The sequence below is a fragment of the Chiroxiphia lanceolata genome, chromosome 8 (genome assembly GCF_009829145.1).
Source record: "Chiroxiphia lanceolata isolate bChiLan1 chromosome 8, bChiLan1.pri, whole genome shotgun sequence".
NCBI lineage: Eukaryota > Metazoa > Chordata > Aves > Passeriformes > Pipridae > Chiroxiphia > Chiroxiphia lanceolata.
Genome location: NC_045644.1, coordinates 33,787,605 through 33,803,224, shown reverse-complemented (window position 1 = coordinate 33,803,224; position 15,620 = coordinate 33,787,605). Strand labels below are relative to the sequence as shown.

Here is a 15,620-nt window from a genome sequence, read left to right as displayed (position 1 = left end):
CCAGGTACCAGGCAGCACTGCCCAAGGCAGGTCCCTATAGCCACCACTCGGATCATTCCATTCCTCACCTCGTTTGGCAGTAGCAGCACAAGAGGGGTTTTTTTCAGACACAAACAGTTTTTGGGCTAGCCCCAGGGATCTCTCCAGCATGACTCAAGCCAAAGCTGGAGTAAACAGAGAAAATGAGAGGTGGGTGGAAACAGCTCCAGCCCTGAATTTCAGCCCCAAGCCTCCCCCAGAGCTGTGGGAACAGGTCAGTGTGGACCCATCTGAAGAGTTCAGAGACATGAACCACCATCTGCTCCCAGACGTGTCAACACTGCTTCAAAGCCCAACAAGGCAAGGAATACTGTAGGATACTCATCCCGCACAGGGTAGAGAAGCCCAGACAGCCCCCAGCAGCACCAACAGAGTAAAGGGTGTCACCAACAAAAATCTGCTTCTTTATTGACCTGCTGAAGCCAGCACCAGCATTCCCCCATCCTCAGAGGAGAACCCACAGGGTCCAGTGGAGCTTGGATGGGGCTCAAGCAGGCATAACACGGGCATATGCTCTGCACTGATGCTCTGGCAGTACCAGAAGCCATCCTGGCAATGCCAGTGTGCCTCATTTTCCTGAGCCAGGAGCTGTGGAAGGGGTCAAGGCTGGCACAGCAGCAAAGCCAGCCCATCATAACACTGGGGTGTTTGCAATTACCTCCTCCCATAGAAGCCCTAGCTGCAATGTGCCATGCCTCTCCCTCTCCTGGGGCTCAGACACACACTGAATCCCCAGGTTTAACCTCTAGCTCAAATTCTTTCAGCAGACAACACTACCAGATGGAGAAGGCTGGAGGTTCTTCCCTCCCTGCCAGGACCAGGGATGAGGTTTTCCTCTTTGCAAAGTGCAGTGTTCAGCCACAGTGTGGGCTAGGGAAGAGAGAAGCAAACACCAGATGAGTTTGAGAGGTGGGAGGGACCTGGAGACACAGGGAGTTCAACCTAGAAGCAGCATCACTTGTGCAGAGATAGGTTTTTAAGGCAGGGGGAAAAAAAACGGATAACACAACTATGCAAGCATGCACGTGCCTAAAATCTACAGCACTGCAAACTATACATGCAAAATGAAAGGACACCGACCTCATCAAGCAGTTGGTCAACTCTTCCCAAAATAGCCGTCTCCATTTGGTCTGCTGAGAGCCAGGCAGGGAGCTGTGTGGGTCTGTCCGCTTCCAAGTGGGACACCCGGGACTGCAGATCGGAGGTCCGAAAGTACAGCAGGAGGCTCAGCACCAGAGAAAGCAGGGAGACGCCGGGCAGCCCCGAGCCCAGCAGGAGAGGGAGGCGGCAGCATCTCTCCCCATCGCCGGTCCTGGGGGGAGTCACACACCCCCTGTCAAAAGCTGCTTCGTCGACGCCTTTCCAGCTCTTCTCCTCCAACATTCCCTCCCTGTCCTGAGAAACAATAAATAAATAAATAGAATAAAGAAAGCCTCACTCCTACTCCAAGAAGCACAATCCAGAAGGCACAGAAAAAGAGCATCCAAGAGGATCCCAGTGCCAGCAAATGACAAATGACAGCAATAATGACAAAAGTGGATGGGGGGGGTGGGGGGTCTTTAAAAAAATAAAAACAAACCACACACACATAAAAGAGGTGCAGAAAAAAGAGATCCAACTGCAGCAAAGAGTGCGAGGGGGAAAAATAATCTGATCAAGATTTTTGTTTTTCCTCCTGTGTTTCTGTCTTTTGGTTCGCTGGGGGGTTTTTGATTCCTTCTAAGCCGCCCGTTTCAGTTCCTTCGCAAACTGGCCAGGAGCTTGCACATGAAAGTCCCCATTAGAGAGAGGTAATTCTCAGCTGCTCTGGCGACGTTGTGCTCTGGCTGATCGTGGCTCCCCTGTAACATGACACACTCCCTTCGAACTACGGGGCTGGGATGAGCGAGCTGCGCGGCTTCCCAAAGTAACCTCCTCTGCTCGCCCTCTCTCTCCACCTCTCCCTTGCTGCATGATTTATTTATTTATGCAAAGCGCCGGGGTGGGATCGGGCAGTGGGACGCCCCTGTCCCGCTCGGTCCCCAAAGCACCTCTCCGCCGCCAGCCCTTCCTTTGAAGTGACTCTCGCCGAGGTTATTTATAGTGGCAGGAAAGAGATTGTAAAGCAGAGGCTGGGCTCACACCAGCCTGCGTCTTCCTTTCCTCCCCGCAGCCGAGAGCACTTTATGGGATGGTGCAAAAGCCTTGTCGCGTCCCCCACGCAGATCCTGGGGCATCCCTGAGGCACCAGCGGCGGTGTATTTTGACCCTGATATTTTGAGGAGATCAGCCAGGCAGGGTGAGAAACAGAGGGAAACATTTGGAAACAAGAGCTGGCAGCTGAGGGCTCTGCAAGAAACAAGCGAAAGGGCAACAGGGAGAAACACCCCAGGCAGGCAAGCTGCAGTGCAAGGGGGGAACTTTTGGGGCTTGATTTGGGGGTACAGCCTGCCAAGGGCGTTCAGAGGAAATAATCTGCTGAGGCCCTCTAGTGAAGCAGAGCTTCTCGTCGTCTCCTCCGTGTCCCGGCGGGCGCAGGGCACCAGACAGACAACCCTCTTTGGCAGGGAGCAGTCTCCCTAAAACGTGCTGTAGGGCAGCTCCGAGCCACGCGTCTGGGAAACAAAGTCTCTTTCTGTTCTTCAGGAGCAAGGGAGGCCCACCTCTCCCAATTTTTCTGAGCATAACATACAATATTTTATCCTCCAGGGTGACATGCAGGCTCTGCTGAGCCCCTGCCTGCTTGTCTGTCCATTCTTTGATCCCTTCCTTGAGCACGCTCAGCAGCAAAGCAGCACAGGGCTCACCATGGTGCACAGTCCTTAAAACCCAGGCAGCAAATTGGTCTCTTAAAATCTGGCTCCCTTGTGGCTCTTTCGCTGTCATTTACACGTTTTAAATGAAGATTTTGCGTGCAGTCTGTGCTGGAAATTACTGGCAGAGAAAACTCATATTCATCTCTGGCCCGGTCTCTGTTTCAGAGGGCTGGAAGAAATAGACCTTCTGGGAGCAGGTTAACGCGAGCACGAGCTGTTTCTCCTCCACCAGACAAACCCTTGGAGGACCCGGTAGCACACAGCCCCAATTCTTTGAATGGCCTCATGTCTTTCACAGCCACTCGCTTCCCAAAATGGGGCTTTAGTGTCTGCAAGGCAGGAAATCCTTTCTTTATTTCTTTTAGCAGGTTTCTTGTCATCTCGCTGCTCCAATTTGCGCTGCTGTTCCGGCACGCATGGAAAACACCTCTCTGCTGGCTGCAGCCTTTCAACAGTTTCTCATATGAGCAGGGCAGAAACGTGTTACCCACAGACCTGGCGCACACTGGGTGTCTGTTTGGAAGGCGCAGCCACCCCCGTCTCCTACCCCCTGCTCGGTCTCTTCCCTGTGTTAGCAGCCAATTTCTTTGCAAAAGGAAAAGGAGTCCCTGAGGCTGTGGCTTTTCCAGAGATAAACCATGGTCCATGGAGTTACCAAAGATACCATCTGCAATCACAGAAAATAAGCAGACAGCAAGAAATGGAGATGCTTAGAGGCTGATGATGCAGTGTTTGGGAAGCAGAGATCAGGGAAATGTCAGTTGGCAACTGGGGTGCTGAGCATCCTAGAGAGTGCTGAAGTACACTAAGACTGAGGTTGAACTACTGATGACTGCAGCTACCTGCCTGTGTTATACATTGTTTCACCTCAGGCTGTGTCTCTCTATCTCCCCTTCATACCAGTCTAAGCACTAAAATCACAAAAAGCCACCCTCTAAGCTGAAAACGGAAATCTGCTGGGTGTCTACATTTCATTTCCCCACACTGGCTGAGGAGAGGTCTCTGCTCTTTCGCTCTTATTTGTGATAGAGACCCTGCTGTCCAGACACAAGCATCGGCTGAATGACTCTGTAAGTGCCTTTTCCTGCCTCCCCGCCAGCCCCTCTCCAGCTGATCAGCTCATTTAGGGGATATGTCATGGATGCCGCAGGCTGGAGAGCCGCACTCAGCCGGGTTTCACACGGAAGCCTTAGTTGCAGATGTGCAGGAGGGCAACTTTTCTATCCATGAGGCATTAAGGAGCCCTGTCATCCCATGCCAATACAAATGGACTAATTTAGCTACAAACCTGAGCCAACTGCGCATGTCGCGTCTGCAGCGCTGCTCGACAAATGAGCTGCCTCCAGAGACGGGCCCCAGCATGTGGAGTCATCGCTCCATGAGGTGAGCACAGCTCAGCCTTCAGCTCTCCCCACAGCACCTGAGGGGGTGGGTGCCAGCCTGAAACCTCCTGCAAGTTTGTGTCTCTTGAGGCTCATTGAGTAGAAGCAGATGCTCCGTTACAATGAGGAGTGATTTCACTGACCGGTGACTCTTAGACCGCCCTCGATATGCTGAGCTTGAGGCTGTATCCCTCTCTCCTCAGGGAGGTTGATGCAATTCTTTACAAGGACAGTAACCACACCCTTCCACCACTTCTAGGAGGTCCTCTGGGGCGGTTATGGACCTCAGCACAAACATGCAATGATATCTGGAGCAAATATAACCATGTATACCTCCCAAAGCAGCTGAATTCCTCTGTTCAGCGAAAGAGTTTCCCATCTAGCACATGGCACTGGGGCAATTGATCAGTGACAAAGAGTTTGGCAAGCCTCCGGCTTGCTCAGTCTGCTGCTGGCACTGTCAGTTCAGCTTTCTAGGGGGCATTGGTATGTGGGCAAAGCTTGCCCATCACTGCTCTGCAACGGACACCCAATGCTCATAAAGGGGCACAATGTGTAAGGCAGGGCACAATGTGGTATCATTGCAGCAGACCCTCTTTGACCCAAGGTAGGCACTATGGATATGAACCGCTCCATGCCACAGGCCAGAAATAGAAGAGCTGCACATGGATGAGGTTCTTGCTTCTATAAGCACAGTTCAAGCCTGCCAGGTGTCTACAGCTCATCTTCACTTGGCCTGGAAAGGGGCGGATAATAGCAGCAGGCTTTCCTCACCTTCCTTCACTTTAAGCACAACCTTTCCTTAAAGAAATAATGTGCCCTTCCCGTCACTTAACTGGAAGTTGAAGCCAACTGCATGGAAATGGCTGTGTGCTCAATCCCATCAGCGACCTCCAAAACTGTCTGAGGAGAACTTCCCCTTTTCAGGTCATTTACTAGGGAGGAAAAACCCCACCCCAGTTCTCTTTTTCCTTTCTGTTCTTGTCCTCCCCCCGCCCAGGAAACGTGGGGGTCTTAGTGTGCTCGATGAGCCATTAACTAGCAGCCGACATCTCCAGCTATTGTAAATATATTAACTCAAGGCCTTTCGCTGCGTTTATTAGATTCAAGAACAACATCTGGAAACAGATGTTTTCTGAGTGCAAAGGCGAGGAGGGAGGAGAGTAAAAAAACGAGGCCAGGGGAGGACTCTCGCAAGTGGAAGTGCATGGCCTGCAGACCGTCCCTTTGCACAATGCTGCTCAGATGGAGCACTGCAAGGGGCCGAGGCGAGCGCAGCCATGTCCCTCCCAGGCAAGGCAGTGAGAGTAGGATGTCTGAGGGGGGCTGCTTGAGAGAAACAGCAGTGGGGGAATAGAAAAACTCACATCAGTTTTCAAGGCCCTTGTGAGGAACAGCTATAGTGCTCTCACACAAATAGGATACTGAGGCAGAGAGATTTGGGTTTCTTTTTTTCCCTTCCTGGTCACAGACCTTCCCTCGTCCTAAGCTGCTCTATGTCCCAGAGACTGCCAGGCTTACGGTGGGGTAACGTCACCTCCACAACAATTTGGCAGCACCTGCCACTGGTCTAGGGTCCCCATGGGGCACCACCAGTGTCCTATCTGCCCCAAGCAGCTCTTTCTCAAAGGGCAAGCAGAGTGGAAACCTCCCATCCCAAGGACTGTGAAGGTCCTGCTCTGATGAAGAGTCTTGATGTCATGGCTCAAGTTTAGACAATATTTAGAGAATTACAAAGTGTTAACTAGGGACAAAAAGCAAGCAGGCAAATGCAAGCTTAAAAATACATCCTATAGCATTATTGTGAAATTCAACTAGATAGATTTTAGCTTAGGTAGCAGAGATGCCCAAGTTACAATAGAGGTCTGAGATCAAAGCTTCCATGCATTTCTTTTGTGGGAAATGCAGCTGAACACACACCCTTGTTTCTTATAAAAATAAAATAAAAAAATTAGCCAACAAACAACTCAAAAAAAAAAAACCAAACCGAAAAAAAAAACAAAAACAAAAACAAAAACAAAAAAAAAGAAACAACCCAACAGCAACAAAAAAGAAACACCCACAACCAGTATTTTGTCATCTTTAGCCCTTGGTTCACAATAGGTATTTCCACCCTGGTCTCTCTAATGGGCAGCTACACATACTTTGCTAGGAAGGTCAGTAATATTGAGTGTTACCTACCCAATTTGGCATTTGTTTATAGGAAGTATTAAGTAGCCTATGGAGCAGAACAATTCCCGCCCGAGGAGCTGCTCTAACCCATTGTAGAGTTATAGAATAAAGACACATTTGATCCTTTGGGAAAAGAGTTATGAAAATACATGGAAAAAATGTACTGTCCACGCATAGTAATATCATGGCTGTTTTCAATCACTTGGTTTCCTACAAAACAAAGGGGCTCACTGCACAATATGAACTCCTAGCATTGGTAGCAGCAAGGAAAGTAGGGAAGAAACAGAGTTAGTAGTATCTGGTTGGGGGTTTATATTTTCATAACCCTGAAATGCCTGAGCTCATTGCTGCCTCCCTCCCATCAAAGCCAAACTGGCTTCGTGCAGCCGCAGTGGTGGGAACCTGTCCCCGGAGTTGTGTGAGAACAACTGAGCAGAGCTGGGCTGCGTCAGGGGTGGGAATGCAGCCACCAGCAGCTCCTGCAGAGGCTGGCTCAGAGCCTCCAAGGGAGGGTGAAGCAAACCCGGGTTGTGCACGGTTTGGGGCCAATCCTTCTGAAAGGCCACCCCTTCTCCCGCACCCCCCGCAGAGGGAAGGCTTTGCAGGAGGACAGTGAGGCAGCAAGTGGTGGACACACAGTTAAGTTGCCCACGCTTCTCCCTGTGTTTTCAACTAACCTCTCACCTTTTGTTCAGATGACGAGGGGAATGGCTCCGAGCAAACCAGGCTCTGCACCCTTCTTCATGGAGGAAGGAACTTTTTTCTCACAGAAAAAGCATTTCACAGCCAAGAAGCATTTCACATGGAGATGTTTTACTTCTTTTCAGCAGTGGTTTGGGGTTTTTTGTTTGTTGCTGGTTTTTTTCCCCCGTGTTTGGAGCTGATTTTTAATGGGTTGTGTTCAGTGCTGCTGCAGTCTGCAGAGAAGGTCATCTCTTCTAGCCTGTTTTTCGCTGTTATCTTGGTTCCTGCAGAGCCTGGGTGGGAAAGAGATGGTAAATTAAAAGGAACAACATTGCTACAAATAAGACAAGAAAAAGCCTCCACCCTTACAGTACTATTCTCCAATATGTTGCAAGCTTAAAAATTCCCACAGCAGCCTGTGGGAGATGCGTTTTGCTCAGAACTGAGATGTGCCTACACTGGGAAAGATGCTTTGAAAACTCTTGGTGAAGCTGGGAAACCCCTGGTGCAGAGCACCACTACAGGCTCTCAGCACAGCTAGAGCAGTACAAAGCATTAGCTGTAGCAAAGAGGTTCTCAGACTGAACACTCAAAATCTGCTCAGCCAGGTGGAAAAATAAGGGTGAGATTTTCAGGCATGAAATCAGTAGGGCACAATGTTCTCCAGGACAAGGCTGGGACTCTGGAGAAAAGCTCCTCTGTTCCCAACAGCAACTCCCCCTCAGCTCCTTGCTGAGCAGAAAACCTCCCTCTGGTAAGGCCAAGCTCAGGCATTGTGTGCTCAGTTAGTTACTGGTGCACCGAGGTGCTCCCTGCGGTGCATTGGCACGCGAGGGACTGATAAGCCAGAGCACTGATTTGCATTTGGATTTACCATTAAACAGCTTGGTGTGAAGCTACTGCTGAATGCCTCTAGCCTCACTGCACAGCTGGGCTATCCTGCCTCCCCCTCACCTCTGCCAGGTACAGAGTTCCATTAATCCTCCACTGCCCGTTTCCACACACATCGCTAAAATAACCCTTCACCTTTGACAGATGCAGATCAGGCTCAAGCTGCCACCCGCCTGGGACAACCAGCCCACACGTGGGGTGAACACGCTATAGGGTGATCTGGAAACCCCAAAATCCTGCCCAGGGCAGACCAGATGCCACATGCATGTGCAGAGGCTGGCAGAGTTGTGTCACAGCTCTGTCTAGGAAAACCAAGCCCTACAGAGCCGGGGCAGGCGGGGATCCCTGTGCAAGCAGCCGGGGAACCCGCAGCAGCTTTGTATGGACTTTGAAGTTAATGAATCAGAGCTGGGAGGATTGGGAAACCCAGCCTAAGTGTCAACTGCACTAGGGGAAGCAAAAATAATGAAGCGAGGCTCCCCTAGAAGACTGATTGTTTTGGAGTCCAGAAGTGAAGGAGAATGGATACAGCAAGCTCAGGAAATTGAAAACAACTTTGGGTAAATACTTCCTCTCACTCCAGCACTTGGTCTTTTATCAAAGCTGATTCAGACCCTGACAGCAGCGCACAAAGCAGTTCTGCTCCATCCTAATGCAAAAGACAGGCCCAGCGGACAGGAGGTTAGTGGCTAATGGAGCGGAGTCGGGTTCAATTTCCCTGGAAATTGGTTGCAGAGGAAAGCCAGGAGACAAGGAGCACTGCTAATGTCCTTCTGCAACACCAGTGCTTCCCCTGCACGGGGCAAAGCCCTCACTTGTGCCCTCTGCCTCCCACGCCGCAGCTCCCTGCAGATCCCCCCAGCACTCCAGTGTGAGGGAGAGCAAAGCCAAAGCAAAGTAGGAAGGACATGAGCTGCCATCCCTGGAAGCAGATTGATGTTGCTAGGAAGCAGCATGGCTCCCACCACAGTTGCTTTCTCAGCACCTGATGTAAACCCTCCTGGCAGGGTAGTTAACCTGCTTTATTCAAAGCAGCTCTATCAGTAAACCTTCAGCCACCTATGGAGTCTCTTCCAGCTTGTTGGGATTTTACCTGCCACCAGGGGCTTGTCTCCTTTTAGCAGCATTGCAAGGGGACTATGGAAAGATGCTTTTCCATCCCTAAGGTACACTTGGAAAGACCAGTTCACACAATGGCTGCAGTGCTCCAGGATGTGCAGTGTCAATGCTCTGCATCCCCATCAGGCTCGGCACCCAAGGGACATGTCTGAAGCTGAGTGCCAATAAATGAACTTGTTTTAAGAGAAAGGGTCCAGTTCTTCTCGCTTGGGACTCATTAAAGTCAATGGAAAAAAGCTCTTTTTAGCCTCCTTAGTCTTTGGCACTTAGGTCTCACGGCAGCTTGACGTCAGTGTGGTCACTCCAGATTTATGCCAGTCCAGAAAAAGGGAATCCATTGTGACAGATCCCAATGAGAAGAGGGGAGAGCTAGGTCCTCTGGCCACAAAACTCAGTCTCTACATGGCAAAGCCAAGCCCCCCATTTTTACCACAGGCATCTGAAACTGCATCTTGATGCATTGTAACATTCTTCCTCTTTCTCCTCAATAAACCAGTGCTATCCACTTTGTGCGAGGGCTTCATACCTGCTTCAAATTTGAGAGGCCTGTTGCTGATTTCAAACAGCAGGGAGTAAAGCATATATACTTAGTAGACCAATATTAAGTAGTAAACACATCTTGCAATGGTCCTTGAAGGATTCACCTGAAATGGTGGTTCACTTCCTTCAGGCTCAAAATATTATTTTTTTTTTAATTTGGCCATACGCTGCTATCAGTGCAGTGAATAAAATACACCTCTCTGTTTAAAAGGGGTCAGCGGGGAGAGAGCATGGAACCCCTTCTTTAGAGGCATTGCTGCCCACCACCCACCTTGCGAATCACAGAATCATTTAGGTTGGAAAAGAATTCCAGGATCATTGAGTCGAACCTATGACCAATCTCCACCTTGTCCAGCTAAACCACAGCACTAAGTGCGTGTCCAGTCGTTCCTTGAACACCTCCAGGAATGGGATCACCAGCTCCCTGGGCAGCCCGTTCCAATGCTTGACAACCCTTTCGGTGAAGACATTCTTCCTGAAATGCCCATCCTGCCCATGTCAGTGGATGTTGCAATGGATCAGGGCAAAGCTGCCACAGCCCATGTGATCCGCAGAGGTTTGCCTTTCCTGAGGGCTCTGCTGTGCGTCAGCAAGGAAAGAGCTGCCTCTCACAGGCACACCGGAGAACGCTGCTGGGCTGAGCACACAACTGTCCCTGCACATTTGGAGCATGGGGGGTTAGCGTGGAGGCTGAAATATCACGCCTATCAGTAGGGCCCTGCGGACAGAAAATAGCAGAGGATCTGGTGGCAGTTTCCTTTCAAGACGTACAGGAATAGCAGCACACATCTCTGCCGGATCATATGGACTGAATTCCTCAGTCCAGCTCTTTCGGCTTTGAATTCTTCTGCAAACCATTTTTTTCCCCTCTTGGCTTGTTTGTTGTTTCGGGGCCACTAAATTACCAAGAATGGTTTATATTATATAACCACCCTGTCCTTATTGCATTTCAGGGAGGAGACAGATCTGATTTGTACTTTAAATTGGCTTCTGGGTCATGCCTTCCAGATGGAAAACCCAGTTGCACTCACCAGCAGATATCCCAGTGCATTCAGGTCCCAAGTCATGCCCTGGCATACAATTTGGTTTTTTACAGCTAATGGTCACTTCAGTTCCTGGTGAGGCAGCATCGCTTTCCATCACCTGTACCACTTCAGCTTTCAGCCCTGCCTCGCTGTCCTGTTGTTTTTCCTAGAAGTCTATTTGACAGCTGCAGCAGCTTTGTAACTGCCAGATTAGGGATTGGTCTCCCTGGGAAAGTCCTTTCAGGTTGCCTTTTTCAAGAGTGACTCTCTCTGCTGGGCTTGCTCAACCTGTTTTAACACCAACCCAAATCAGAAACAATTTTAAGAAAGCAAACACCATGCTGCTTTTGCATTTGAATAGCACAAGATCCTCTTGTCTCCTGCCAGAGCGGAATCAAGGATACATTCAACCCTGGTTTAGGTTACAGCCAGGGTCTGGCCAGTGGCACGTTACACACGGGACACTCACATTGCTGACAGCCACAGGGTGTTAAAATGCTGCCATTGACAGCGACAAGCCTGAGCTATCATTTGCTTCATTGAGGGCTAGTGAGGTGAGGTGGCAAGCGCCTTGAGGCAGCCCCCAAATGTGGCTGGGAGCAGGTATCTGAGCTGCCCTGTTCCATGTGTGCAATTTGGGGAGCTGCTGGGAAAAGCAGCTCAGGCTGAGATAAACAAACTTTGTCTCAGAGGCAGGTGCAATGCCAGGGGCTGACCGCTTGTAGGGAAATGGCATTGGAAGATACCCGTCATCTGCAGCAGTGGCTGGTGTAAGCTCACACAAGAGCTCAGATAGACAGTCTGGGGCTTCCTCTCAGCCCCCATGACATTTTTTGTCCTTTTAGCCTTTCTGTTACAAGGCACATATAATTCTAGGGCTGTGTGGCCTGATGGATAGGCAACTTGGCGTTTTTCCCACGTATGCCACTCTGCTGCTTGGTGGCCTTTGGTGACCAACGAATGCCTTTCATTGAGTCTTCCTTCCTTTCCTCTGCAGGGAAACAAGGCTACTATAAGTTGCTTTAAGATAAACTGCTGACCAGGATCAAGGAAAAAAAAGAAGATGAATAAACCGTCAACCACAAAGAGTTTCAAGCCAGAGTTATCAAACCCTTACCTTGCAAGTCTTGAACCTCATGGCACCCACAAACACATCCTCCTCATCATCTGGAAAGGCTCCTGTCACCAGGACAGTATTTAAAAGCTTGCTCGTGTTCAACTCACACCTCCAAGAGACATGTGCCATGTGTCGTCCAGGGAAAGGCAGTGAGTGGTGCTGAGGGAGACCTGAGAAGCCCATAGGGACACTAATGAGTAAGCCTCCCTCACTTTTAATGCTCTGAAGCTGATAGAAGAACAACCATCCCATTGCAATGCCCCTGTGCCAGAGCTTGCAAAGAAGATCAGATGAATGTCAGTCATGCTGTGGATGGGCAAGATCATTCCTGGAAGACTTTGTGAAGCCCACACCTAAAAGCCAGTGCTGCAGCTAAGAGCATTTGGGTGGACTCAGGCCTGATTGGCCTCACAGCGAGCACTGCATTACACAAGAACAGGACCACAGTGGCTGGCTTGGATGGAGAGGCTCAGCCAGGCACATTTCTTGTGTGGGAGAGCCAAGGTGTTGAGCAACACCCAGCAGAGACCGGCAGATCTGCTGCCAGGTCTCCACTACACAGCCTAACAGTGCCCACGCATCTCCCGAGTCTCCATTTCCCAGTACCTCTTGTAGGGACACACATTTAGCAAAGAAGTGTAAACCACCATCAAATCTGAGTGGTTGCACTTTACAGCCACTTCAGCTCCGGCCCAAACAATTACACAGAGTCCACAGTAGCAAAGACCAGGGCCATATATTACTTTAAAGGAGTAGTTTGTTTTGGTTTCACTCCCCTGCCCACATCTCTCTGAAACTGCCCTCTGTTTGTTTGGGATATTCGCAGGCATGCAATGTTTTCCTGGCTGACTTTGCAAGGGACACTGTGGTCCTAACAGGCTCTGCCTTGGACTCCTGTGCTACTGTGGCCAAGTCCTTGGACTTTTCTGCAGAGTAAATCAAATAATGTGTGCAAAAGCAGACATGAAAAAAATAACATATGCAGAAGGAATGACATGTTAAACTATGAGCAATCACTGCAGGTGTGCAAGAGAGTTCCAGGGCTGATACTCAATTGCTGCACTGGATTAAATTAGAAAACTGAAAAGTCTGAAGGACTAGGCAGCTATACAGTAAGATCCAAGCCAAACTCAGGCGATTCTCCCCAAAAACTAGCATTTTGGAAAGTGTGGAAACTGCAGCACAGTGAACCCAAAACCGGTCCTGAAAACTCTCAGATTGTAAACAGCTCCTCCCAGGCCCTGTCCCCTTTGATGCTCCCCTGACACAGGCCTGGGAGGCCTAGCAGCAGGGACTAGCAAGAACTGGTTTCTGAAAATACGGAAAACAAGTTTCCTGAGGGAAAAGAAAACTCGGACTTGTTTCACTTTAAAGGCTTGTTTGTTTGGTGCCTTTGGAAAAATGAAAGAAAACAGTGATGGTTTTGATAAAAAAAAATGCCCAAGTGCAGAAAGAAATAATGAAAAATAAAGTATGTTTTATTGACAAAAGCATATTGGCCAGCCATGCTGCTGTGTCTACGTCAAATGTGTCTCAGCACCAGCAAGAGTCCTCACAGCCCACTGCTGGTAACAGTCACTGAAAAATCCCAGCCTGGCTTGGAGTTCACACCTCCACTATTTATATTAATTGTCTGCAATTTCTGTCAATGGTATCCTCTCGGTAGCAGGCATATTTATCAATCTGTTAATGCTGAGCTGTTGCCTGCCACACACCAGCTCTCTCTTCTTGCTCTGCCTTCATATAGACAGAGCCAGGTTTGCAGCAGCAGTCTAATACCTTTTTCCACTCCATGTCAAGAAGCATCCGTTGTGGATCAAAAGCTCCTTCTCTCAGGGAATTTATTTCATAAATATCCTCATCTGACTGATTTCTTGGGGCTACCCTACCAAACAAGGGTTGTTGTGTGGAGCGGTGTTTGGAAGTGCATAGAGTCACAGAATGAATCCTACAATTGTTTGGATTGGAAGGAACCTTAAAGATCATCTCATTCCACCCCCTGCCATGGGCAGGGGCACTTTCCACTATTCCAGGTTGCTCCAAGCCCTGTCCAACCTGGCCTTGGACACTTCCAGGGATGGGACAGCCACAGCTTCTCTTGGCAACCTGTCCCAAGGCCTCACCACCCTCACAGGGAAGAATTTCTTCCTAATACCTAATCTAAATCTCTCCTCTTTCAGTTTGAAGCCAGCCAGTAAGCAGTTAAATATTGTTTCTGGTGAAAAGCCATGGCTGTGCTAACAGCAAATCAGTCCATCAAGCTGCCTCATTCTCCCACCCTCCCAAGGACAAAACCACAATGAATGATCCAAAGTAGTAGTCTTCAATATCCCCTTTTAGTCCTAAACTGGCTAAACTGCACATTCATAAACTATATGTGAGATTACAATATACCAGAGGGAGGGATACCTTTCTTGGCAGAGCTGTGTCTCAGTTTACATCACAATAGCAATAAAATTATCTTATCTTCATTTAACTTTGCACAAATCTATCAAATCTAGCCTATAGTCAAAACCGGTTGTCTCACAAAATACATTATCAGTTGCAAGTGCCAAAGCAACTTTTCTTCCTCCTTACGTAGACAAAACACATTCTTGCCCCAGAAAATGAACACATTATGGGGGTTTTTTACATGAAAAGAGAAACCTCTGAGCTTCAGCACTAAACCTGGGTTGTCATCTAGTGCCATGAAACTGAAAACCCACACAAACACTTCCCCTAATACTCTTTCAGTGAGGAAACCGAACTAACAGCCTTGCATGGACTCAGCAGCATGAGCTAGTGTCCACTAGGGCTCGAGCTGACACCTCAGGGTTTGTCATTTGAACCCACAGCCATACAGATGAAACTCACAGTTCTGGGCTTGTTTTCCTCCTTTTCCTCACATAAATGACATGAGCCAAGCTCAGGCTGTGCTGTGTTAGTGGTGCTCAGCTGTCACCCACACATCGCCTCAGCACAACAGGGAGATAATGGCGGGCACAGACCTGCCCCTTCATGGCATCTCCACAGGAGGCAGGGGAGGACCACCACCTCCTCCTCCACCCCCCAGTGCTCACTGGGCTGTTCCTCACTTTTCTCCCCCTTATTCCTCTCCGTTTTCCAGCATTTTCTCCCTTTTTTACCTCAATTTCCCCAAGGCACCACACCAACAGGCTGTGAGGGCTGCGCAGCCGCCAGAACCAGCTGGAACTGGCCGTTCCTGAGGCAGTTCCCGCCATCCCCCACAAAGACCACTCAATACTGTTTCCATCCCTGAGCAGTTTCCACATCTCCTCACAGAGACCCCCTCAGCCCCTTTGCCATCCTCAGGCAGTTCCCACCTCTTTTCACAAAGACCCCTCAACCTCACTGTTGCCCCCAGGCAGTTCTCACCTCCCTTCACAGAGACCCCTCAACCTCACTATCATCCCTGGGCATTCCTGCCTTTCCTCAAAGATCTCTCAGCCCCACTGACAGCCCTGGGCAGAGGGCACATGCTCACCCTTGGTGGTCTGGATACTTGGGATAAACTGGTGACTGTGCTCAAGTAGCAGCCCCAGTTCTTCACAGGAACCACTGAGGGCTGTGGCGCTTTGCCTCAGACAAAGCCGCCATCTTCTGAGCGTCTCACCCTGTGCACATGAACACTCGATGCTCGATACACCGCCCTCCCTGCCTCAACCCAAGTTTCCCGAAATGACAGAAATTAAGTTGTAAAGGCTGCCTTTCATTTCCCCCCAACCTCCATGTGTTTTCACTTCAGCCAAACACCAAAAATATTTCCTGGCAGCTGTCTTCAATTGAGGGCAGGGAGGGAGGTGAGCTGGTGGAGAGGAGAGCTACGGAAGGGACCCGTGCTCTTTGAGCCTCTTCA

General features: G+C 49.6%; 1 protein-coding gene and 1 long non-coding RNA gene across 16 annotated transcripts in view; both read right to left on the bottom strand.

The window, feature by feature from the left end:
* Window positions 1-2,079, bottom strand: part of COL13A1 (collagen type XIII alpha 1 chain) — an 86,701-nt gene extending 84,622 nt beyond the window's left edge. For 13 of the 15 annotated variants that reach the window (XM_032694370.1, XM_032694381.1, XM_032694374.1 and 10 more), the window contains exons 1-2: window positions 1,628-2,079; window positions 1,120-1,429 (exon numbers count right to left, since the gene is read on the bottom strand). In XM_032694370.1, coding sequence (XP_032550261.1) covers window positions 1,120-1,429; window positions 1,628-1,629 — 312 coding nt within the window. In that variant the 5' untranslated portion in view covers window positions 1,630-2,079. Of the gene's footprint in view, window positions 1-1,119; window positions 1,435-1,625 lie in introns of all 15 variants that reach the window. The other 2 variants (XM_032694372.1, XM_032694371.1) reach the window with 2 other exon arrangements.
* A 5,154-nt stretch (window positions 2,080-7,233) lies between these two features.
* Window positions 7,234-14,681, bottom strand: LOC116789988. The gene is made up of 3 exons (XR_004358218.1): window positions 14,618-14,681; window positions 11,765-11,934; window positions 7,234-7,365 (listed from the first exon to the last, which is right to left on the bottom strand). It is a non-coding gene; the product is annotated as an uncharacterized LOC116789988 (long non-coding RNA).
* Window positions 14,682-15,620: the final 939 nt, after the last annotated feature.